Raw genomic sequence first — 26,790 nt, forward strand, 5'->3', positions numbered from 1 at the left:
CATAAAACAGAAATGAATCCAGAAGGATATCATCTAATACATTTATATTTGGGGGCTTCAAATCCCACTTCCATTAATGAATAACCATCCAGACCAAAATCAGTCCAACACAGAATGACTGCAGTTAAACAGTATCATAAGCCGAATGGAACCACTGCTCGAGACTTCTAGACGCCCACCCAACAGCTTACAGTTCACATTCCTTTCAGCACATGGAACACTCTAGGAGAGACTACATGCGAGGCCACAAAAGAAATCTAACATATTTTTTAAAAATTAGAATTATAACATGTCTCTTCCCTGACCACAATGTGGTAAAACCAGGAATCAGCAAGAGTAGCTTTGGAAGTTGCATAAATAATGGAAATTAGTTTTTTTTTGTTGTTGTTGTTGTTGAAGGACCATTGGGTCCACGAAGAAATCAAATTTTAAAAATTCTTGAAACAAGTAATAATAGAAATAGAATATACCCAAACTTATAGGACATATCAAAAGCAGCATTCAGATGAAGTTTAAAACAAATGCCTCAAAAGTTTTTTTAAATGACCTATAGATGCAACTCAAGAAATTAGAAAAGCAAAAACAAACTAAATCTAAATTAGTAGAAGAAAAGCAGTAACAGATCAGAGTAGAAATAAAGAGACTAAAATAAACCAACGAGACAAGGATTGTATTTCTGAAAAGATAAAACTCACAAACCTTCACACAGACTATTGAGACCAAGACGCCAGAGAATGAATCAGAGATAAAAGTGGATACATTACAAACGATGTACCAGAAATAGAAAGGCACCTTAGGAACTGTAATGAACAATATATGTCAACAAATTGGAAAAACTAGAATAAATACATAGAACGAAGACTGTATGGAGAACCTGAACAAAACTGTAACAGGTAATGAGATCACATCAGTAATATGAAATCAACAAAATCCCAGGGAACTTCACTGAATTTTACTGAAGTTTTAAAGAACCACTGGCAGTTCTCAAAGTACTACAAAGCATAAAAAGTGTCAGTGTCCTTCCAAATTCATTTGAGGCCAGAATTACCTTTATTACCAAAACCAGACACCACAGACACACACACACACACACACACACACACACACACACACACACACACACACACGCGTGCACACACCCGGGGATGGGGGGGAGGGAGGGAGGGGGAGGGAGAGGGAGAGGGAGAGGGAGAGGGAGAGGGAGAGGGAGAGGGGAGGGAGAGAGAGAGAGAGAGAGAGAGAGAGAGAGAGAGAGAGAGAACTATAGATTAAAATTCCTGATGAACACAACTGCAGAAATTCTCATGTTACATAAGGAATATATGTGACAAACTCAATACCATAAGTAAAATCATTTTCTCTGAGAAACAAGTTCAGTTTCAGCACTGTTATTAAATTAAGTATTAGAAGTCTTAGAACAGTAAGACAGAAAGAAAGGAAAGGTTCTTATTGACAGTCCTATTTAATACAGCTCTGGGAACATTAGCCAGAGCAATGAGACAAGAGCAAGAAAGAAATTATCACTATTTGTGGATGACAGGATACTCTATGTAGAAGACCCTGAAAATCACCGAAAGACTTGATTTATTAATCAAATTTAATTGCATATCTGTATATTAAGTCAGTGCTTAAAAATCAGTGGCATTCCTGTACAAAAACTCAGTGAGAGAGAAATTAGAGACATAATGCCCTTTACAATAGCATCAAGAAAAATGAAATACTTAGGAATCAGTGCAGCAAAGGAAGTGAAAGACCTTTACCCTGAAGACTACAGCACTCTGAAAAAGGTCATCAAAGAAAACGTGAGAAAATGGAAAGACAGCCCTTGTGCTTGGAAGGCAGAACCAATATAGTGAAAAGGGCCATACTTATAAAACTGTTGTACAGATTCACTGCAATCCAGATCAAAATACCAAGAGCATACTTGGTAGAACTAGAGAAAACAATCCAAAATCAATTTGGAACCAGAAGGAATCTAGAATAGCAAAAGTAATTCTGGTCAAGGAAGACAAGGCGGGGGCATCACAGTCCCTGACTTGAAATTGTACTACAAAGTCGCCATGATAAAAAAACAAAACCAAAACCAGCCTGGTACTGGTAAAACAGAAACACAAACAAACAAAACAGATCCAAGGCTCAGTGTGATAGAATGCAAAATGCAGAAACAACTACAAACACACTCAGTCATCTATCTTTGACAAAGGGGCCAAAAACCTGCACTGGGAGAAAAATAGCTTCTTTAATAAATGGTGCTGGGAAACTGGCTTTCCACACGCCAAAGGTTAAACCCAGACCTCACTGGTCACTGACATAAAATAAAAACATATAAAGATCTAAATATTAAAGGAGAAACACTAGATCTGCTGAAAGAGTAAAAGTCTTGAAGACACAGTTGTTGGCAAAAACTTTATGAATAAATCATAATCGCACACGAAATACTGCAAAGAATCAACAACAATTAACTTTTTTATAGCAAAACCAAAAACAACCCAACAGAGTGAAGAGGTAATTCCCAGAGTTGTATATTCCTCAGACAAACTACTAATATTTAGAATATATAGAGAACTAAAAAACATAAAATAAGTTCCCACAATTTAAAAACTCAATCCAAAAATGGGTATCTGAAATGAATAGATGCTTCTCAAAACAGCAGCCCAACAGCTCAGAACAAACAGCAAATAAACATATGAAAAAATGTTGAACATTTCTGGTCATTGAGAAACGCAAATTAAAATGACACTGAGATTCCATCTCCCTCCGGAAAGAATGCTATTTCCAAGAAATCAGTAAGAAATGCTGGTAAGGGTGTGGGGGAAAAAAGAACCCTTCTCCACTATTTTCGAAGGGTAGACTGGTACCATCAATATAGAAATCAGTATGGATACTCTTCAGAAAACTAAAACAGAGATTCCACTTGACCCAGGTATTCCACTTAAAAGCTTTTCCACAGTAATGGAAATAATTAAAGTGATAAGACAACTGCCCATCCAACAAAGGATCGATTTCCAGAATACATAAGGAACTTCAACAATAAGAAAACAAAAGAAAAACATATCAAATAATCCAATTTAAAGGTAGATAAATGACCTGGTAGACATTTTTCATACATGATGCACAAGTGGCCAAGCGTGTAAAACACCACCACCACCATCATCATCATTGATAACCAGAGCAACACAAATCGAAATCATAGTGCATAGCAACTTACCCCATTTAGAATGCTGTTATCAAAAAAGACAAATAGTAAATACTGGAGAGGACGCAGAGAATGAGAACTCCCCTACAGTGCTGATGGGAATGTAAAGTAGTTCAAACGCTATGGGACACAGTATGACGGTTCCACCAAAACATCTTAGAGATCCAGCTACCCTGTGATCCAGGGACCCACCACTCGGGAGACAGCCAGATGCGTGCATGTCAGTATGACAAAGAGATGTCTGCTGTCATATTTGCTGCAGCACCGTTTGCAATGGCCAAGGAGTGAAATCAACCCAGGTGCTCTTGGGCAGATGAGTGCATGAAGAAAAGTGGCAGCTGTCCACCGTGGAATAATATTCAGCCATTATAAAGTGAATTTCCGTCATGTGCAGCAGCACAGATGGAACTGGAAGACACATTAAGTGAAGGAAGTTGTGCACAGAAAGCCAGATATAGCACACTGTAACTTTATATGTGGCAGCCAAAACACTGATGTCAAAGAAACAGAGAATGGAGCAATGGTTACTAGAGCCTGGAAAGAGTGTAGGGATGGATGGACAGACTGAGAAAGGACAGCCAATGGGTATGCAGTGAAGTTGGATAGAAGGGGCAACTATGATGTTCTATGGCACAGAACAGGATAAGTATGGCTGAGAAACAATTAAGACTTTAAAGTTCATGGGAAGGACTGAGAATGTTCCCAAAGCAATGGCGCGATGCACGTCTAATGTGCTAAGTGTGCCACCTCCCTGTTCTGATCACTGCACATTTTATACAAGTACTGAAATGCCGCCCTGTACCTCAGCTAGGTACAGCTGCTATGGATCAATGAAAAATACATCAAAAATTTTAAACAAAAGGTAGACAAGGCATCTCTGTCTAGGCAGCACTGATTGCCAGCAGAATGGGTCAACCTAGTGACCATGAGTTTCAGGGCTCTGAATCTAGGCCTTGTTCATGTCCAATGATAAAAGCTCCCTGTCTCCGTGCCCTAGGGCTTTTAGGTGGGCTACAGTCTTAACAGAAGAGGAGGTGAAGCTTTAGGAAGCTGGTGCACAGGGAGGTGCTCAGAATCGGAGGCCTTTGGATAGGACCCAAAGGAGGAACGAGTCTGTGACATGCAGCCACTGGACAACAACTGGAGAGTCTGTCAGTGAGACCACGACACTCTGAATCACCATTATGGCCTAGATAATTCTGATTTGCACACAGCAGCCAACAGCACAGCTTCCTGTGGGCTAGGAGGAGGAGGAAGAGGGAAGTTGGTTCTCAGCGTTTTCGCTGGGAGACACGACTGTGAACCTACTGATAGGACAGGCCTGCTGGCTGCCTCTGTCCTTATTCATATTACCTGCCTCCCTGTGTCCGTGGCCTGGGAGATGCTGAGGAAAAGGACCAGTGTGGAGAGGCCAGTATGGGCTGTGTTCCTTGCAGGTTGGCTGGGGACAGGTGTCCCAGACACCTCTCGCCTACTATGCATATTCACCTGGGCTGGCGCTTCCCACCCACCTCTGTTCTTGTTCCTCAGACAGTGCAAGCTGTTCATTCCCAGTCGTCAGCTGCCAGCCAGGGCCTCTATGCTGCCTCGGTCAGCTGCAGAGGGACAGCACCTTCCTGAGCAAGGTGGCCAGTGTCACAGCCTCACATGGGGTTGGCCTAGGGGTGGGAGAGTCACTAACACTTTCAGGAAAGGAATCATCTTAATTGTTAGAGCAGGCAGAGCCAACCGCAGGGCTGGCTGTTCGGAAGGCCTCAGCTTGCCTTGGCCACCCTTTCTGGGAGGAAGGCCAGAAGCCTCTGCAGATCTCACACCTGAGTCAGGTCTGCACTTGTGGAGCTCAGGAAGCACCTAAGAGAACAGAAGCCAGGAGACACTTGTCACTGAGTGAGGAGAACATAGGCCAGGAGCAGGTCCTGCCACCAAGCACTCATGGACCCTCAGCCCTCTCCAGCCCTCCTCTGACCCTGGCCTGCCCCAGCCAGTGGACCAGGGGCCTCCAGGGTAAGACCCAGCCCTACCTGGTCCTCAGTCAGTGATCAGGGAAGAGTAGTGCTACAGGACACAGCACCTTCCCTGCTGGAAAAGCCAGGCACACGACAGGAGGAGCTGCATGGGGCGGAACTTGAGGAGCTGGGAATGAGGCCATGAGAGTCCCACATCAAACAGTGAGGTCAGTTCAGCAAGGACACTGGCTTATAAGCCACACTGCTAGGTTACAGAAAAGTGGCCTCTGTGTGCCTGTGCAGTACACACGGCATGCCCCCAAGGAATATAAGCACATGTGGCTCCTGCCCAGCCAGACAGTCCAAGAACAAGGACGCAGAGGGGTATGAAGCACAGGTCCTCACAGGTGGCATTCCCAGTCCCCTTCTCAGTGCAGGGTTGGCCACTGCCCCAGACGCAGAGTCAGCAGAGGTGGGGTGGGCTGACACGGCATACCAGAGGTGCTGTGGGTCACATGTGAACTGCACTGTGCATCCCTACGTGGGCCACAGAGGGTGGTGAATGGGATGTGAACTGCTTAAGATGTGCCACAGTTTTGGGACACTGGGAATCCAGACCCTCTGGAAGGCCACCATTCAGAATGACTCCTTTTAGAGTGACTGGACAGTGCGCTGTGGGAGATTTTCTATGCATTCCTTGGATGCCCATTGGGCATGGAGTAATTTTTTAAAATGTTATTCTTCACCAATGATGCAAGCCAGGGCTACATCTGCATGGTTCCCAGGGACTCTTCCTGTTACCTACCCCCTCGCTGCAGTCACCTCTTCATGGGGAGGCCTCCCTCTCCTCTGACCTCACCGCTGACACTTAGCTGGGTAGCTAAATGACAATCACTTGCTATTTGTTCCACTGTTCACATCTCTATGGTTAAATTTTATTTATGGTGTAGCTCCTCCAGGGGCCTGCCAGCTCCTTGAAGGCAGAAACTACCTTTTTTTTTTCTTATCCTGGAGATCTAATTCAGGGCCATTCCACACTGAGCTGCATCCTCACACTTCTTGAAATTTTTTATTATTGAGTCAAGATCTCACCAAGTTGCCCTGGTGAGCAACCTCACCTCAGGGTCTCCGCCCCCTAAGTACTTCTATTAAAGATGTGCTCCCCTCTCCCATCAAGAAGAGGCACATTTCCAAGAGGGTCCCTGGTGGCACTGCTGAGTGACCTGGGGAGGTCTCTGAAGAGACTCACAGTTGCCTGGGTTCCCAGGTCCTGGTTTCTCTGACTCATCCGGACCCCGGCTTACCCTCAGCCATTTCTATTTTAGTGACCCTGAATAATGCAAACCCCGGGGCTTGTCGTTTAACTTCTTGCTGTCTTCTCCTGGGATCTCGCTTTCACCCAGGGTGTTTACGCTGGGTTTAATGGGAGTTCAGCATGTGACCCATGCTGAAAGCAGTGTGGTCAGAGGTGCACAGAGCAGGGCGTGAGTTAAGAGCTGGACCCTGAGAGTGCTGACAGTGCCAGCCTCTTCAACGGAAGCCCCAAAAATGGCCTGGCCTGCTGCAGCCTCAGTGTTCATCCCAGTCAGCTTTCCTTGGTAAACACCAGGCTCGGTGGGGAGGCAAGAACCCTAATTATAATCAGCATTGAGAGTCCCACACTGTTGGGAATCAGGCAAAGACTTATATAGGGACTCTTCATTCATTCAGGGCAAAAACGCATCTGCTGGGATCACAGAAGTTTAGCGAAGGCCCCACTCTAATCTCCTAGCTGATGGGCCACAGCTGTCACTGGTGGAGGAGCCCAGCAAGGTCGCAGGGCAGCCAATGGCACTTGGTTCCATCCCATTGCAGGGTTCTGGGCTCCCTCTGTGCCCTTTCCCTGCTCTCTGCAGAGTCATTGCCTGTCATCGCGGGCACTGACTCACTGGGCTGTGCCCTCCACCAGCCACCATATCAGGATGCCTCCTGGCATGGATCCCCCGCCTGTCACTTGGGGCCACACAACTGCTTCACAGAGATAGAGCCAGGACAGCGGCCTCTGAGCTGGGCTCCTTCCAGAGTGATTTCCAGAGCCCACTCACTTGTGCGTCTCGCTGCCAGTACAGACTGTCTGCCTAAATAAAATGGGTCCCTGCCTGAAACAAGCACCATGAGCTCGGCTTGAAGCCTTGTTCTCAAAGATCAGAATTTAATCACCTAGGGCTCAGGGTGCAGCTCGGTGGAAAAGTGTGTGACCCGGGGTATCAGGTCCTATGTTCAATGCCCGGTGCCACTCACAGAAAAAAGAAAATAAAACCTTAGCCAGCTGTATTGATGGGGTTGGGGCAAAAAATCCACAGATTCAACTGTAAATACTTTAACAGTTTCACTGGACGCAAGCGGCCAGTGACTGTTTAGTCTAGGTGTTCCAGAAATAGACTTGTGAATGCTGGAAAACGACCTGCAGCGATTATATAAGGAGTTTGGCCTCCATGCAGAATGAAGCGGGCTTATTCTTGGCTCTGACACCAAAAGCATGGGCAACAACAACAGAAAATAAACTGGATGACACTGGGGTTAGAGACTGGGCATCAAAGGACACAAGAGAACTAAAAGGCAACCCTTGGAGGGGGAGAAAATATTTTCAAACTGTTTATCTACTAAGGCTTTAATAGCATGCTTATGTATGCTACAGATCAACAGCAGAAAAATCCAGCTTAAAAAACAAATCAAATTCTCCAATCCAGGTATAAAAAAGGCTGCTAAGGAGCCAGGGCTAGCTCAGCAGCCCAACACCTGCCTGGCAACGACAAGGTGCTGAGTGTGATTCCTGGTACCACCCCCCTCAAAAAGGCTGCTAAACAAATGTAAAGATGTTTAATACCACCAGTCATTACAAAAACGTAAATTAAAACCAAAAACACAATTAGACAATACCTCACACCCAATAGGATGGCCATTAGAAAACAGGAAATAGTAATTTCTTGTAAGATGTGGAATAACTGGACACTGTGGGTGCCATTGGGAAAGGAATGTGAAATACATCAGCTCTGTGGGACACAGAAGAGTAGCTTCTCAAAAAATTAAGCATGGACTCACCATATAGTGCAGTATTCCACAATCAGGCCTTCAGCCCAAAAAACTGAACCAGGGATCTGGATAGATATATGTATAGATATACACATATATCTTACATATGCTTATAGTGGCCGTATTCACTCTAGCTAGAATTTGGGAGCAATCCAGATGCCCACAGGAAGTGAATGGACACTGTGATGATGATGGTACAACAACGTGAATGTGCTTAATTCCACTGAATGCTACACTGTAAGATGGTGGCCCAATGGTAAATGATGGGTGTTATGAACAGCTCAGCAGCATAAGTGCCTGCCTGGCAAGTGCAAGGTTCTGAGTTCGATTCCAGATACCACACACACACACACACACACACACACACACACACACCCCAGGCTCAAGACCCCACCCTCTTTCCAGCTGGGTGGGCAGGTGTGATGCATGCAAGTATACAGGTGGGCTTGCTGCAGCCAGTGTCCTGCTCCTCTTTGATTGACTACACGTCAGTGAAGTATGACATGGTAACAAGTCCCTTCCCTGCCACAGCCTTAGGAGCATCTGTTTTGTTTCCAGACCCAAAGTAAACATAATCTAAGCCACTTGGCTGATAGCCTGAGAGCTGCTGGCAGGTTCTCTTAAGGGCTCAGCTTAGGAAAGTCCTGAAGAACTGTATCATCAGATATCCAAAGGTATCTGGTGACCAAAGCTTCATCAGTGAGAACACTCAGTGTGGCAGAGGCACTTGGGGACATTGCTGCCTGCGGCTCTGAGGTATTGTGCACAAATGGACTCATTTGTTGATTCCTCATTTGAAGAGAATGCTCTCCTCTGCCCCAGATGGGCTTGCAGTAGATGGGGACACCTAGCTTCAGGTGTCCTCGTGGCAGGACACAGGGCTCTATGGGGTCACCAGCCCTGCTGTATCATCACGTGAGCTGTACTGGAAAATGCCAGGTTGGCTGCCAGGATGGGATAGGGCACGTTCAACACTGCAGCAAAAAGCACTGTCCAGCCTGCCCTGATGGAGTGACCCAGACAGGGAAGCTTGGGTTGGTCCAGGAGGGGGCAGGAGCTGGGATGCAAGTGGATGCCGTCCCATGACTCAGGAACACCCAGGGCCTTTCTGCAAACTCTGCATCCACTCCCCTTCCGGGAGCCTCTGAGGGTTATGTATTGTTATATGATCCTCGTCACCATTTTTATAATAAATTCAACCCCAATCATTGATCTCTGGTCAGTGCTGAATGTTAAAATCCCATAAAAGTGTCATGTGGATGCTGTGCTAAGCAAAACCGGCTCATTCTCCTTCTAGTTTTTTGGTAAATTTATTTAATTTCCACCCTGTTTAAGTTTCCTTGTATTACAAGCCTCTTTCCAGACCGCAACTCCGCCTTCTTGTGAATAAGGTCTATTGTACATGCGAAAAACACAAAGAAAAATGACACAATGGAGAAGAAGAAAGCAGAGCTTAAAGATAAAGGGATAATTAGAACATTGCCGCACAAAGGAAATGTAATGAAAGGGTTGAGTCTGAAATGCATTGGCATGTTACTGTATATAGAAGTATGAACTTTCCCTAATTTTGTTTTCAATATTTCCTAGATCTTTCTTGCAAATGTATACTACACTAAGCAAACCAAAAAATCTAAATCATCTTGTTTATATGTTACCAACCTCAATATTAGGGTAAATCTAGATTAAGCAGTTAAATTCTTGTGTCAATTTCTGGGGGGAAAGTAAGCCAACAGAACCTGAAGTATTAAGGGGCAGGTCCCAGTAGCCAGGGCAGGTTTAAATAGGAATGCTTACGTCAGGGTGGCCTATTTTATTTCCTTCATTCTATGATGCTCCTAACTTAAACAGAGGTCAGTGATCTATGGCCCACGGGCCATATTTGGCCTAATGTTTTTGCAAGTTTTTGATGTGTATTTTTTATACTTTTGAAGAGGTTGAAAAAATTTTTAAATGTTATTTCCTGATGTGTTAAAATTATGCAAAGTAGTTGAAGTATGTTACCACTACTGTTTTCATGCTACAGTCATCCAGTTGAATAGTTGTAAGAACCTATGGCCTAGAAAACCTGTAATAGCAACCTAGTTCTTACCCAAAAAGTTGTCTGTTCCCTGGATGAGAAGACATTTTGCAGATGTGACAATAGCTTTTGAGAGAACAAGGGTTTTTTCCTGTCTGTTGGAACACACGAGCATGGCATATGGGAAATGGTCTCCAAGTTGAGAAAGACGGTGGTAGCCAGATGTGACCTTCTGCTTCTCACAAAGACTCTTCCAGCCTTTAGGAAATGAGGCAGGGAAAGGTCCTTGGGGAGTGAGCCAGACACCAGGTGACACTGTGCAGCTTAAAGGTTGTAGACCTTGTCATTTAAAGAGAGCCTCCCCTGGCTTCCATGGTTGGTTGTTCCTTCAGAGGTCCTTGACCATTGAGCTCACATTTCCTGTAGGTTACACGCATTCAGCCAACTCCCAACAGTTACAGTAGTGATGGCCCATGAAACCACCGTGAGAGCCAGGCACGGTGGCATGTGTTGGTAATCGCAACTCTCGGAGGCTGAGGCGGGGATGGCATGTTTGAGCCCAGCTTGGGCAACTCAGTGACTTAGCAAGCCCTTATCTCAAAACAAAACAAAACAAAACAAAACAAAACAAAACAAAACAGGACTGAGTATGCAGTGCAGTGTGAAAGCCCTAGTCCCACAAAAAACTAAAACAAAGTTACCGATTGGTCAATACCCTACTCCTGCGGGAAATAGAAGGTGAGGATCCCACCACCTGCTGGTGACAATGTTTCATCAAATGATATATGCATAACCTTGTTTCATGCCCATTTCTGTTTGAATCTCTGTGCATCAGTGCACACTGCCAATGCACGCGTCTCAAGACAGGCACTAATTTACAGTGTGAGAGCTGAGACTGAAGATGAGTCACCTGGCCAACTGGACACAGATGAGCACATTGGTGGTATGTGTTTCCTGCTGTTCTGCACAGGTCTGAGAGTCACTGCAAAAGTGCCCTGAATTTGAAAATGGTGGGCAGGGATGTAATGTAATGATACATCCTCTCTAGGCCTGTGACCTTCGTAAACTTCACTGGCCAACTGGCATCTTCTTGGCCATTAAAAGGTGCTCCCTGCAGGCTAAGATGGCACTTGACCTGGTCCACCTGGGCTCTCTGCTTCCGTTAACTCTGCTGCCCTGACCCCTCGGCACACTTGCTACTGATCCTTACTGTACAGGTGGTTCCTTACACGCCTCTGATCACCACCACCCTAGACAGCTGACACCATGCCCAGGACAGGCTGCTTGTCTCATGGGGCCTACAGCCTCTGTTCCAAGTTTATGATGAATTTCAAGATGGCAGTAACCAAAATCAGGGCAAGAGTCAGACCCTCCCATGTGTTACTACCTGGGTCACACACTGTAACACTGGCCTTGATGACGCCCACTTTGTGGAGACATGCAGAATGACACTGACTCTGCCAGGGGCAAAGGAACTAACCAAGTGGAAGGCTGGTCCTGCCACTCCAAGTGACATCTCTCTCAGGTGCTGCTGACATCTCCCCCTGCACTGCTCCGGCCTCACCTGTGATCCTGGGAAAATGCACTGAGCACCTCGTTTTAATTCCTTTCTCCATTAAAAAATAGCCAAAAATCTGCATAAATATTATTATTACTCTCTTTTTACAGAGAAAGGAATTAAGACAGGATGATTAGGTTTAAATAGTAATATTTACTCACCCTCACATCACAGAGGCATTAGAAGGATTAATAACATGATTTAGGAAAAAAGGCACTAAGCAAAGCCTTGGGATTACATCCTGATTATTATGCTGTGAGAAGAAAGATTCAACCGCATAAGCAGGGGATTTATTAACACAGGTGTTAAACAATGAGACGTCTTCCAAAATCTCCTCTAGATACATTTCAGATTAGGGAGAGATTCCTTAGGGTCAGGTGTGATTTAGACGAGATCCTCTAGAAGCATGGCCCTGACTGGTTCTTTCTACCTAAATTTTTTGTTTTTCTAGAAAGTTCGGCCCAAGACAGGGCACATCTCAGGTGTTAGGTGGATGTGGGAGGCAAGGAGAGGCCCTCATGTCTCACCAGCTTTCCTACAGGACGCTACACTCCTATCAGCTTCAGGACCCACCCTGAGCAATGACACATGCCCTGCAGGGGATGCCACTCATGCAAGGCTAATGTGTAACAACAGGAAAAGAGTGATGTCAGAAAAAAATACCTTCTCCCCTCTCTGAGTGAACTGTAATAAGACAGTTTCGATACAACTTTGATTTTGTTGGTTGAGGGTTAAAAGAAGCCACTATGGTCTGTCTATCATAGTTCATACGAGATTTTTAATACCCAAACAAAACCAGAATGTGAGAAAATATCTGCAAATCATATATTTGATAAGAAGCTAATATGTAAGCTATATAAAAATTTCTACAAATCAGTAACAAAGAAACTAATTAAAATTGGGCCACAGACTACAACAGACATTTCTCCAAAGAAGATACACAAATGGTCAGTAAACACTTGAAAAGATACTGATCATTAGAGAAATGCAAATCAAAATTACAATGGGACTGGCTTCTCACCATTAGGATGGCCACAGTGAAAGGAGGGGGATTAAAGGAAAGAAAGAAGCAAAGAAAGAGAGCGAAGGAGGGAGGGAGAGGAGAAGGCAGGGAAAGAAAAGAAAAAAAATGAAAGAGAAAGAATGAATGACAGCCAAGTTTGCCAGGATATAAAGCAGAGTCTATAGCCTGGCTCCTGGCAGTGTGCAATGGCCAAGCTGCTGTGAAAACCGGTTTGGTTGCTGCTTCAAAAATTAAGCATACAATTTTCACAGGTTGTACCAGCTACATTTATGAGAATATGCTCTGAAGAACTGAAAGCAAGGCTGCAAAGACATTTCCCACCCATGTTCACAGTAGCAGTGTTCACAACAGTCAAAGGGAGCCACACGAGTGTCCCTGCCAGACGAGTATACAAACGGCTTGGGATATGTGCAGACCAAGGAGTAGTACTCAGCCTCAAATATAAGAGCATTATGACACATGATGCAATATGGATGCACCCAGACGATCTTACGTTAAGGGAAACAAGCCAAACATACCAGACAAATACTACAAGATTCCATTCCTATGAAGAGGTAAGAGTCAAACTTAGAGATAGAAAGTACAACAGTAGTTGCCAGGGGCTGGGAGATGGAAAGGGGGTAGCTTTTGTGTAATGCACGTAGAAGTTAAGTTTTGTAAGATGAGAAATTTTAGACATTGGTTACACAAGATAAAATGTACTTAACATGACTGAATCATGCACTTCAAAACAAGATGGTAGAATTTGCTTTTGTGTATTTTGCCACAACTTACAATACAATATATTTCCTCTGTTGCAGGATCCTTCCTCTCATTTCTCCAAAATGTGGTCTAACCGCATCTTAGGATATTGCTTGGCTGTCAACCAACAGTTGGTAAGCACTGTTCTTAATCTAACAATTAGCCACTGAACATATTTAGATGTTTTAAATTAACCTTTTCCAAGAAGGTAAGGAAATGACTCAGATTTTGTTTGAAGTAAGCCTTAGAAAATGATGGCCTGGCGATGGCAGAATTTAACCCAGGCTCTGAAGTTTTCTCCCTGGTGGCCCCGACAACACCATGGAGCAGGGGTCTTCAGAGCCTTCCCTCTGTCACACAGGGAACAGTGAGCAATTGAGTAGCACAGGCTGCCTGCCAGGCCCAGGCATGCTCTCAGCCAGGTTTGATGACCATACGCAGAATCAGAATCCGCCTGGCTGAGGTTCAGGCAGCCCTAACACTTCATCTTGGGTGCTGCTAAACACGCAGGACATTTTCATACAAAACCAGGTGGATGGCCCTGACGTGTGACAGTGTGGCTCACACGCACGATGCCTTCCAGGACAACAAAGAAGAGTCCAGAGGGAGCCGAAGAACAGTGCAGCTGTTTCTAACCCTCACGGTGCTGGTTTCCTATCTCTGAAGGACAGCCCGGCCTGCACACAGCAGCTGCTGGCCGCAGGAAGCGTTCCATCTTCCCATGTGGCGTCAGGAACACTGCACAGAGTCTAGGAGATTCCAGCGGCCACCAGCTGCCTGGAAATGCTGCGAAATCACTCTTCAGGCTTCTTCTACACAAACGTTTTTCTGAGCCTCCCCGAGGACTCTTCCACACCCTTGCCAAGCACAGCTGGCTCCGCACCTTTTTCCCAAGGCTCGGTATCCACGCAGGATGCGCGTCAAACAGCCTGCTGCTCAGCCTTTGCCAACCTCTTCACACACTCAGCCTGCTGCCCTGGGACCTCCGGACGCTGTCTGGCAGTCTTGTGCTTTCAGACACACAAATGGTTGCGAAAGAGGCCAACATCCTCCTGTCCCAGACAAGTAAGGTCCCTCAGGACACGTGTTCGGCTCATACTTGCACTGCTGGTCTCAGGCCGCAGTCCAGTCTTGCCAATCAAGGATGGAATGTAGAAGCATGCACATGCTATCAAGTGTCCCATGGCTCAGGGGACCCATTTCAGCACCTGATTATCTTCCACCTTGCATTGCGCTGTAGCCACTTCAGTGAAATCTAAGCTAATCCAGGGCTGGGTTCATGTCACCCACCTATTTTATAGCCTCTGAGGTATAGCCATATTGCTAGAACTAGGGTGCACTTTTGCTAAGTGTACATACTGAAAATCACAAGTGCACACTCTTTAATAGAAAAAGAGCAATTCTGCCTCGAGATACTATTAGTATGGTTTTTATATTCTCTGTTCTATACACTGGCTATATAGTCTATCCTTGCTCTCTATAAACACAAGTCAGCAATAAATCCATTAGATACACTGAAATGTGCTTCTCGTACACACAGGAAATTATTAGGACTCCTATGAGAGCTTCAAAATGGTCACTGTCAATTCTCGACAGTAGAATAAAAATCACAATGTTTTTACACACAACATCCAACACTGACGATGCAAAAACACATCTACTCCTAAGGATCTCACCACAGCTGCTTTCTCTGAAGTCGTTCTTAGGTTCAGAGGGCTGACAGTCATTAAGGCTGCTGCCCAATTCAAGCACTTAACTGTCAAGCTGCTCTTTCACGTCTTCCTTCCCTCACCCTGCTGCTGTTCTGCCAACACGCGTGTGCACCACGTGAACAAAGCTATGTGTGTCCTGAGCGCTGTGTGTGGGCGTGTGGAATCCAGCATGCTATGTACTTGTTTTTCAGTACTGGGGATGGAACCCAAGGCTTTTACATGAGCTACATCCCCACCCATTTTTCAAATGCACATTTTAAAAGCAAAGCTGGGATCGACACCCAGATGTGTTGACACATACCTATAATCCTAGCACTCTAGGAGGCTGAGTAGAAGGATTTTTAAAATTCTGGGCAACTTAGTAAGACCCTGTCTTAAAATTTAAAAATAAAATAAAAAAGGGCTGGGAATGTAGCTTAGTGTGAAAATCCTAGGTTCAAACCTCTATGCTGTAAAACCAAGCCAACCTAACTCAACAACAACCAATCAACCCAACTCAGCACAACCAACCCAACCCAACCATAACCACAACCAACCCAAGTCAAAAACCAAACCAAAACAAAAAACTTGTGATCTACATTGAATTGGTTTTGATGGTTCTCATGTGTGAGACCCTTAGAAATAATGTTCTCTTTTCTACAAGGTGACCCAAAACTGGGCTCTAAATACAGAGCTGGTGTGCGGTAGCTCTTTGCTCCCCTGAAGAAAATTTAATGAATGCTGATTCACTAACTTACTCTAAGGAAACAGCTGTGGGCAGTCTCAAGGCTGAGTGAGCATGAACTTAGGGGAAGTCTCTGTAGACCAGGGGCAGCGAGCCTGTGGCATGCATGGTAGAGCCATGGGACAGTGGGCCATGTGCATCCCTGGAAGCTTTAAAAGGTCTGCCTTCATTGCCACACATTATTTTTCAATGCTCTGTCAGGAGCAGAGACATAGAGTAGTCAGGATGCTTCTGAGAGGCCACCTTAAAAATCTGTGAAAAGTTTTTAGGATTAAAATGATTCCAAAATGTCTGCTTTTTTCTCCTGGTTCAAGTGCAATAAGAGGGACTAAATTTACTCTTCAGTTTGAAATCAACAAAAATGCTCAGGAAAATCCCCTACAAAAATGGTCTCTGAGATATAGGATGTCAGAGGACAGTGACACCTGGGTTAAAAATTCTATGACAGTGGTGTGCATAGGTATGTGTTAGATATAGTGCTAAACACAGTGCTAAAAAGCAAGGACCAGCTGGACTTCAGCACCACGGTTTGGATCTTAATTGGCCCCAAAGGGCCATGTATGGAGGCCTTGTCCCCAGCCTGTGGTACAAGCAGAAAGTGCTAAGAAACTTGACACATGGGGCCTTGTGGGGAGGTTATTGGGTTATCAGGTTATTGGGGCAGCCACTCTAAAGAGACCATGGTATCACAGTCTCTTCCTTGCTCTCTCTGTGCCCAGATCACCATAGGCTCCTGCTACACCACACGTCCAACCAATTGATCATGGATGGAAGCGTCTAAAACTTGAGTCAAACCTTTTATATGCTGAGTACCTCAGGCATTAGTTATAGAAATGGAAAACTAACACGTTTGTTAACATGAAAATCTCTTGCTCTTCAAAATTACAATAGATAAAAGGTTATAGATTAGGAGAAAATAATTGAAAAGATATCTATCCAACAGAAGATCAGAATCTAGAGTATAGACAGAACTGAACAATCAGAAAACAATGAGCAAGAGTTTGACAAGCAACTCACCAAAGAAGGTGTAAGGATGGTGTAATGGTGGATATTTGTGTCACCCTGAGACATTTAGAAGTTTAACTAAGTAACTCAACAGGGGGCCAGGGTCCTTACTTTGTAAACATCCCCAGGCTGGGTAAGAGGCGGGCACGGAAATGGTATGAGTCCTACATACACCAGCTCTAGGGTGTGGAAGCCTGCTTACATTATAAGGAAGGAAAAGAAGCTTGCTCTCTTCCTTTTTTGCTTTTGTTGCTTTTGCTGTCTTCTGCTGCCTTGAAGTGTTGCCCCTGTGCCATGCCACCCTGCTTTGGAGCCAGCTGGTTATGGACTGAAATTTCCACAAACTGTGAGCTAAATAAACCTTTCCTTCCTTCATTCTGGGTATTGGGTATTTGCCCAGCAACAAGAGAATAGTAACTAAGGACAGATGGTAAATGAACATATGAAAAGATAAGCAGCCATGAAGCAATCACAGTGAGATACCACCCCAGAGATATTGCTACCATCACATGGCTACAACCAGACTAAACATGCCAAGGGTTAGGTAGGATGGGCAGGAATTTGAACTCTCATATACCTCTATGGGTATGTAAAACTGTACATACACTGTGAAAAGTGTTTTGTCATTTTCTTTACAAAGTAAAAACATACTTATAAGATAAACAGACATTCTACTACTTGGTAGTACCCAAGAAAGTGAAAAATCTATGTCTATTTGAAAATTCCTCTATTAAGGCTTAACACAGTTTTATTTGTAATGGCCTCAAGTTGAAAATAATCCCACTGTCCATGATAGTTGAGTTCACAAAAGAATTGTGGAACATCCATACAGTGGCTACTACTCAGTTAAAAAAAATACTCAAAAAACAAAATAAATCCTTGAACTACTGATCTAGGCACTGAAATACCATGGATGAATCTCAACATGATCATAGCCAGTGAGTAAAATTACACATATAACAAGTCTCGTACATGACACTGTTTATGTGAAACTCTAGAGAATACAAATTGATCTAAACAGACAGAAAGCAAAGTAGAAAGAACTTGGACAGCAGGAGGAAACTTTGGGGTGACAGGTGTGCCTGCTAGTTTTACTGTGTCAATAGCTTCATCAGTACTATCTGTTGATAAACAATGATCTACTAATCGGTACTTGATCAGAGATCCAAACTTACCAAACTGTGTGCTTTGAATCTGCCCAGTTTATCATATGTCATATATTATCTTAAAAATCCCAAATGACACCAGTTTTCTCTGGTAAGTTTTACAGAAAAACCAGCCCTTGTGACTTAACTGTCTGACCACTACCCACTGCGCTCCTGTCCTGCCCTTGCACTATGCTTGTGCTACAAATGGCCAGGAGAGGAGGGAGCCCCACAGACCTCAGGTGTGGCCACTCAGTGTCCTCACTGTGCTGTGCTGCTTCATGTGCTGTAACAATCATTAGATATTAATTTAGGTACCGCACTAGTGCCTGCCATACAACTAAGAAAATTCATTAAGAAAAATCTCCCACAAACCCCCACTCTAATCTCTGCAGAGAAGGCCATTTCATGAAATCAGTGGAACACAGAGAATTTGTTGCATCCTCATGTAAGTAATGTGCAGCTTTGACATTAAACTGATGGGGAAATGTGGCTTCAGCTGTCTGTAAATTCCCTTCAGATGGAGCATTATGAGCTGTTCTTCAAGCCTTGTCTACCGTCATCTCTGATTTCCAAGACTTCCCAGTAAATTGCACTCTATAAAGCCCCAACACTAAGCAAAACTACTTATCACTGAGTTCACCTTGAGAGAAATTTTGAATCTTGTTACAGGGAAAGTTCAGAGAACGCAAAAGTCAATGAACATTCAAGGGACTCAATATAAAACACTGGAAAATAATATTTTTTCTTCGATCCCCAGTACTGATAAAAAGGAAAAAGACAAAAAAAAAAAAAAAGAAAAGAAAAAGAAAATAATATTTTTTCATTAACCAACCCCATGCCATTAGCACCAGAGAGAGAACATTCTATTGGCATAGACACCTAGAGGATGAACCATTATCTTGATAGGAACCTTACCTAATGCAATACTGGCTGCTGCGCCTGCCAACATTTTCCTTCACAGGAAATATTTGAAAAATAATTTATTATTCAATTCGTATAGACCCAATCTGAATAATAAATGCTCCCAAAGAAAGTATGGAAACTTCACAAACACGAAGAACTAATTTAGCATGACTGCATACAAGATACTTCGAGCCAGAACTGGGTAAGTTCCTCACACAGCGAAACAAGAAGCATATTTTAAATGATGTGCAAAGTAAGTTACCCAAATCATTATTTTGTAGAAGCTGCTAACAAATAGAAATCTCAGCTTCATCTTTAATTAATTAGATCAGAAACAAGCTCAGAATCCTTCTTCTGTATTTACATAAGACAAGAAAGGTGACTCCTATGAAGAATCACGAATATAGGATTCAAAATTTGGCAAAGACTGAGATGAACCCAGCTGGCCCTGAACCACTAATAATGTTTTTGAAAGATTGGGTTATTAGATTAACAGTGGTGGAAGATGGACATTATTTGTGCAATGTTAAAGCAAACATTTTTATTAACCAAACATTTCCTAAATTGCAAGCAAAAATGTGAAACTCAATCTCACACCTGTAGCAAATCTGAGGTCCATTCCTGGTCCAGGGCACAAAGCCACAGCCTTTGTTGTAAATGGGGTTTGTTTGAAAGGTTATCCAAAGAAAAATGTCCTTAGTCAGATTTAACTCTTGCTGCCTCCCACTGGACACCGCCCCTCCCTGCTCCTCCCAAAGCCCTGAAAACTCTCAGTTCTCTGGTTTCATTTGGCCAGCAGCACGTGTGTGTGTGTGTGTGTGTGTGTGTGTGTGTGTGTGTGTGTGTGTGTGGTTGCTGGTCCTTCACGTAACAAGAACCAAGGGCTCTACTTACATCATGCATGGAGTCTAGAAGCTTGGTCAGCTGGTAGAACCTCTGCCAGCTCTGTCCAGAATTATTGGGACACTTAGTTACCACCTTCCTCAGTTCTTTGATGTAGTTTGTCCTCATTTCTTCAAATGCAGTCTGGCATTTGAGGCCATCCTTTGGAACTGTTAAGGAATACAGACATGAATTCCCAGGACGAAAAACAGCTTTTGCATCTTAGCAGATAAATGGCCTGGAATATTTTCAGCTTATACTGACTATGAGGTTGGGTACTACATCTCAATTAACTGCAATTTTGAATGAATGTAGCAGCTATATTCTGATAAGCACTGGCACATATACAAAACAACTACTATGTCTCAGATGCGTGTAATTTTGCATATATTAGCTCAGTTGATCTTGGCACCAATATTAGAACAAAGCCGTTACACTGTTCTCATTTCCCAGATAAGGTATCTACATTGGAGGTTGACTGATGTACCCAAACACACACTGAATAATGGCAGAGCAGGGGTAGTATACATGGCAGTCTGTCTGTTTTCAAGGCCTGCCCTCTAAGCACAGTGCCACGTGACTCTTGGCCTGTCATTAAAGTATTTTACGAATTCTAATTTGCCAACACCTCAGAGATAGGAAAATACATTCTGATTCTGCAGGACAATTTGAAAAGCTGCGTTAGAAAGCACTATCTTCATACTGTGAGTTCAAGTATCAGGCACCCTGGGACAATGGCTGTCTCCCAAGGGCAGGATGCTGCACCAGAAAATCACTTTCCTCTGTCTTTGCCCCAAGACCCCTGAATATGAGGATGTTGTCCCTGAGACCCCAGAATGACCTGGAGATAGTCTGGGTACAGATTTTGTTGGGGTAACACCAACAGTGGCTCCACATTTGAGGCACAAGTTAAAATTTTCAAAGAGAGAAAATTGTATATTTTTTAACCTTCCATGAGAGAGAAAATTTAAGCATTATGCTTTCTTCCTTACTTTTATGGAGTGGCTAGGTTTTATAGCTGAACAAAATAAAGTTTACTTAAAAAAATATTTTGGGTGCGAACTCCCGAGCTGAGAGGCAAAGTGACTGCCCAGCACGTGTGAGTCCCTGGGTCCCATCCCCAGCACCTCCACACCTTCACAAAGAAAACCTGGAGATTGAGATGTCTAGCAGATCAACTGTGCCTGTAACTGGTGAAAGGAGATGCCTTTTCTAGGACTCATGGGAAGGTACTTCATTGAGGAAGGGTATAAGGGAAGGAGAGGAAGGGGCAGAGATCGAACCAAAGGCATCCACTTCCAAAATTTGCTTGCACCATTTTCTGTTCACTCTGGCCAATGGTGGTTATTGTGTGTGCTTCAAATCTGAAAAGGAAGCTCACCTAGAACTTCATTTTTAGGGGAGAAAGACCTAATGAAAAGCCATCTTGGGATAGTAGCATTCTGAGTTTGAAAGTGCTTTTACTTTTGCTTGTTTATTGCATATTGAATTTACTACTTTTTAAATAACTGGTATAAATAATTGCCTTGGGTCATCAGCACTCTGGAATAGTTCTGTACAGTTTCTCAGTATCACTGCAATCCTGAAAGCAGGCATAACTTCTGTTTCCAAATAAGGCCTGTTATCCTAAAAATATGAATTATCCTGCAGTTTAACTTCTACTATTATGTTAATAATCTTCTTGAGTCTAATTGTTTTTTTAGTCTAATTGTTGAGACTTTTGATTTATAGTTCATTTAAATCTACTTTTTTATAGGGAAAAACAAATTCCCGACAGTGACTGTACAAATTCCTGTGGGTGCCAAAGTATTAGCTGTGGTTTAAATATCTGACTTTCACACCAAGAGTTAAATGCCATCATCTTACAACAAGTAGGGTATTTTTTTTCTTTTTTGGGAGGTGGGGTGGGGATTTTTGTTTAAAATTAAAAAGCATTGCTTTAAAAGCATACAAACAAAGAAGCATGGTAGTAACTAGTATGTTGATAGTAAAACTACAGATTTATTTTCTACCCAAATTTTAATGGTAACTTAAAATTTTAATGGTAACTTAAAATTTTCTAAAGGAAATTAAAAGCTTGCAAATAATATCCTATACTGCCCATCCACAAATTAACGTCTTTGTTATAAAACTGTATAAAGCAAGCCTTTAATTTTCCAATATAGATACTTATATGGACGTAATCCTATACACGAAGCAATAGTCTGCCATTTAAATAGAGTGAATAAATGTCACCATTCTATTCCAATATTCTTTGGTACATAGCAACTAAGATTAATCAAAGACCTTCCCATCTCTGATGGCTGTGTTACACAAAAGTCTCAAGAGTACAACACTTTGCATCAAATATTATTTCTTACATTTGACTGCTGTAAGTGAAATATATCGTACCAATTTCCCAGCCAGATTTTTTAGAAGTTGAAACAAACCAACAAATAAAGGGAATTTAAGCAAAACCTCAATTTTTGGAGATCTTCCCAGAATTTCTGAATTTACTTATTAAATGCAGCAGGGCTGCTGGAGGACATCCAGAATCTATGGGCTGGAGAAGAACAGAGATACAACTGGGGTAGAAGTTGGTCTGTTTTCCTCTGTAAGCAGAAACAATATGAGATTCTTTGATGTCATTGCTAAAAAACCCTGTCTTGATATACAGAAGGTATCAGGTGTGCAATTTCACATTCCTAAACAAAAGGGACCATTTTAATGCATTCAATCACAGATTAGCAAAATAAGCCCACTACAGCCTGCAGTTTCTGTGACTCATGAAATTCTTTAGTTACATTCTCCTGCCTTTTCATTGTACTTTTTCTGCACTTAAAAGTTCAGAATTGAAAGCACGGAGCTACTTGAAAGCTAATAAATGAATTAAGGGAACTTTAAAATGATACCAGAATCTATTAGAGGCTAAAGGGCTAAATGGACACAGAAGAATGTGAAGAATTAGCAACTTGGGCATTTTTAGAAAATAAGACTTCATTTAAAACCTATACTGCATTAGACAGAACATTTTAAACATTTTTTGAACTAGGAATGGCTCATGACATGGTTTGAAAGTGGACTAAAACTATTTTCACTGGATTGAAAGATTACTTTTCCAAAGTTATATTGCACAAAGGAAAAAATTAGGAAAGGGGTCCACACCACTAGAGAATGGCACAGGAGAAACAGCCTAGTGTTTGTTTGTTTGTTCGTTTTTCCTGTCTATCTCAAGATGAGGAGCTGGAAACGAAAAAGCTACAGGAAGTGGGGTTGGGCGTAAGTAGTGAGGAATGGTGGGACCTGCGGCACACTGGGGGGAACACGCCCTGCCCTGGGCAGTCAGATCCAATGAAAATAAAAGAAAACAAAAGGCCAAAAGCAGACTCTTCATCTGTGCAGGCCAAACACAACACAGCTGTGCACTGCTGGCGCCACTCCGTCAGGGCTCAGGGTGCCCCTCTGTGATGGTGCCTACACTTCCTTCTGCCGGCTGCCTGCTGCCATCCTGACCTGAGGCCATTAGCCCAGGCTCCTGGGTCCTGGCAGCGCAAGAATCACTCTGGATGTGAAGTCCAGAGCCTCAGGTCTGGGCCCTGACTCACACAACATGCTGAGCATGTAACGCTCAGATGCTTCCTTCTGCCTACTTTACAGTGGAGTTGTCAATCTCCCATGGTTGCTTTTAGCATCAAGTGAGATAATACAGGAAAAAATGGAATTGCAAATTGTGAGGTGCTCCACAGGGAGGCAGGAGTATTCGCCACTGTCGCCCCGTATCTCTTTATTTTCTATCCACCTCAGACCCAGTCACTCTTGGTTGGAAATAACATGTCTCAGGGTCTGTTCCACCTTGGCCATCTCCCTCATAAGGCCACTTCTCCAAAGCACTCTTCCAAAGACTGGACCTCTGCCCACACCTCTGATACCAGATCCAGGCCCAGATGAGGGCTGAGCATGCAGGGACTGGACACTCTGTTCCACTTCACATTCAAAACTTGCTCCTCTGAAAGCCCACTTGCCTTGGCCTCCCCGCTGGCTCTTGACACCCAAAACATTTCTGTTTCCTCACCAGCCACAGCACTTGCCTCAGAGCTGTTCTCTCTGAACTGTCTCCTGCTATTTTTCTGGGCCTTGCTCTTTTCCCCTGTGAATGGATTCTTTTCTCTGTGTTTGAGAAATTTTGTACTCTGGTCCGAGGAACAAGTGCCTGAGACCTTTTCCAAGGCTAACCCTGTCCTCTCCTGTCTCCCTGGCACCTTCTGTCCTCAACTCTTTCCTTCCATGAGCTTAAAAAGGTTTCCCATCAATCTGGCACCATTCCCAGACAGCAAGTTTTGGGCTGTCTGGTACCTGCCAGATGCCCACCTCTAGAAGCCTTCCTGCCCTTCTCGATTGTCTCTGTGTAAGCCATCCCTTTAGTTGTACTCCTTCGGGGAAGCCGATACTCTAGGTTTCCTGTAGTATACGCTCTCCCAAGTCCTGATCGCTCTGCGAATCGGCCTCTGTGCCATCTGCCTCTGACATGTCTCTTTCCCGCAACTCCATGTATCACTGGAGTTTCAACTACAATTTTCCTTAAGGGTAATTTTTATTTCAAATCCATGTCCTGAGTACTAGCCCCAGATCTTCTCCATCTTCTGGCCATCTATTAAGTACACAGAGTTGGCATTACAAAGTTAACCCATCCAAAAAACTCCTGGTAGTGTGTGACTATATTCTCGAATTATCCAATTCCAAACATCGATAGATTTCTCTTAGCAGCATCATGACTATGGCAGTCATTTTTCTCTGCTCAAAACCTGCATAGTTTCTGACCTACATCCATTGTATTTCTCCTTCTGGCCACTGGCCAAGGCCAACCTTGTGATGTTTCTTGAGCGTACTTGTTCCCTATTTGTCACACAATCAATTGTAAATCCAGGCCCTGTGTCCACAACCTCTAGCAGCTCTCTGTGCTTCTCATCAGGCCAAGTTTTGTCTCTGCCTGTTTACCTCCCTTCAATCCACCTCACTCCTCCTAGACACAGGGCCATGAAGCCAGGAGACACAGCTTTGCCCTGTGCTGCCCACCTGCTACTAACATTACAATTTCTCCAATGTGCCCTGGATAATTGTGCCCAATCAGCATTCCAACTGCCCCACTTCCTCCTGACCCATCACAATCAGACACGCCTTGAAAAATGAAATCCAAACACAAAATTAAAAATTAGCAGGCAGCCATTTTCACTGCCAAACCGCGTCCCCATGGCTTGTTTATATTTCTCACATGTCCATATGCAGCTTCCCTGTCCAGAAAGGACCGGCATCATGACCCTCATATCCAATCTACAGCTCCTGAATGCTCATCCTCCTCCGAGCCACTGCAACTCTCCTCACCTCTGTCATTGCAGAACCCCACTTCTAATAGAACATCAAAGTTGTCCTTGAACTTGGCTTCTGGTATGTGCTCCCCAAAGGTGGAAATTGCACTGTTCACCCGCTGATCAGTGGATGGTCTGACCGTACTGTATACCTAACAGGTACTTAGCAAGCACCTAGTGGCTGCATGAGTGGAGGAATGAGGAGCTGCACTCTTCCACATGCACAGAGTTCTACCCTCAGCAAGTAACTCCATCCTTCCAAGGCCAGCACCCTCCTCCCATCACTTTGAAACCATTATTCTTGGTGCCAACAACCTGAACACAATCAATGGTCTACTCTCCTACAGGGAAGGTGATCTGATGATACAGAACAAGTACCCGGGTGGGCATCAATGTACCTGTGCTAAGCAGCAGCAAGACTTTCATTATGGTGTATTCCTCAAAGGTGAGCTGGAGCCGGACGAACTGAAGGCTGATCTGGTGCATGCCCTGACACAGCTCATACATGGCAGACAGGTGCATCTTCTCTCTGCAAAGCAAAAGGGGCAAACGTCTGAGAATATGAACATGCACCATCACGCCCAGGCTGGGGGACCCCGGGCAGCTCAACAGCAGACCGAAGTCTGAATATATCTCTTGGCTTCAACATGGAGCAGATATTTTAAAGACAAGTTAGATGTCTTTCATGGTGACTGGTAAATTGCAAAAATCCAAAAAGTCCAGCACTGCTGTGCCCTTCCCAGCACCCTGTAAGAGCACACGTAAAGCACGGAGGCCAGTCCCACTCGGAGCATGCTGCACTGCAGTTTCTGCTGGGAGTTGTGCTCTATGTAACGTCCACGTGTGTCACATTGAGACCCCATGCAAAGCAAAGACGCTGCTAAGATGGGGCGAGGCTCACCACCTCTTGTTCCTTTCTGGCCACAGGTGTCCAGCATTGACCACAATGAGAGAGGATAGGGCTGGATGCGAGGCAGAGGACAGTTACAGCCAGTCTTAGTGCCACATGGACCCTGCTGCTTACTGAAGTCATGGAATATGCTGCCTACTGTCACAAAAGGTTTTCAAAGGAAATGTTAAACAGAAAGATTAAAAGGAGAAAACCTTACGTGGAATTGCTTTGATAACCAAGCAAGCAATAAGACCCTGGCGCCTTACGCACACGTTTCCAGACACACCCGTGGTCCACCAACCCCTTCCCTCTATGATCCACTCATTTCCATAACAACGCACTGATGCAGTCACAGAAGTGACTTTTTTCTCTTTCCCTGAGAAGCAAGGTATCACTTTAGTTTTTAGATGTTTTTCTTCAGTGTAAAAACCTACTGGAAGGCCCTAAGTTACTAGTGTTTGACCAGACTGCAAAAAGTTTTTTTAAAGATAATCTAGTAGTAAAAAAAAAAGGAAAGGACTTGGTGGACCAAAGACAGAGAAAGAGGTCACCATGGGGACACATTTCTCAGGGTCCCTGCACATAAGCAGTCGTCTGTGGGGCAGCAATGTCACATCAGTCTTCCAAG

The 26,790-nt window shown here is 43.9% G+C and overlaps 1 protein-coding gene across 5 annotated transcripts in view; it reads right to left on the minus strand.

Moving 5' to 3' along the window:
- The window catches only part of Nr3c2 (nuclear receptor subfamily 3 group C member 2), a 323,634-nt gene that overhangs the window by 11,844 nt on the left and 285,000 nt on the right, over nucleotides 1-26,790 (minus strand). For 4 of the 5 annotated variants that reach the window (XM_063224380.1, XM_063224382.1, XM_063224379.1 and 1 more), the window contains exons 7-8: nucleotides 25,669-25,799; nucleotides 19,941-20,098 (exon numbers count right to left, since the gene is read on the minus strand). In XM_063224380.1, the coding sequence (XP_063080450.1) occupies nucleotides 19,941-20,098; nucleotides 25,669-25,799 (289 nt within the window). Of the gene's footprint in view, nucleotides 1-1,327; nucleotides 10,823-19,940; nucleotides 20,099-25,668; nucleotides 25,800-26,790 lie in introns of those variants that run through there. The other variant, XM_063224383.1, reaches the window with a different exon arrangement.

Source organism: Cavia porcellus, unplaced genomic scaffold (genome assembly GCF_034190915.1).
Source record: "Cavia porcellus strain 051 isolate PalLab524CR breed Dunkin Hartley unplaced genomic scaffold, mCavPor4.1 scaffold_14, whole genome shotgun sequence".
In the NCBI taxonomy this organism is placed as follows: domain Eukaryota; kingdom Metazoa; phylum Chordata; class Mammalia; order Rodentia; family Caviidae; genus Cavia; species Cavia porcellus.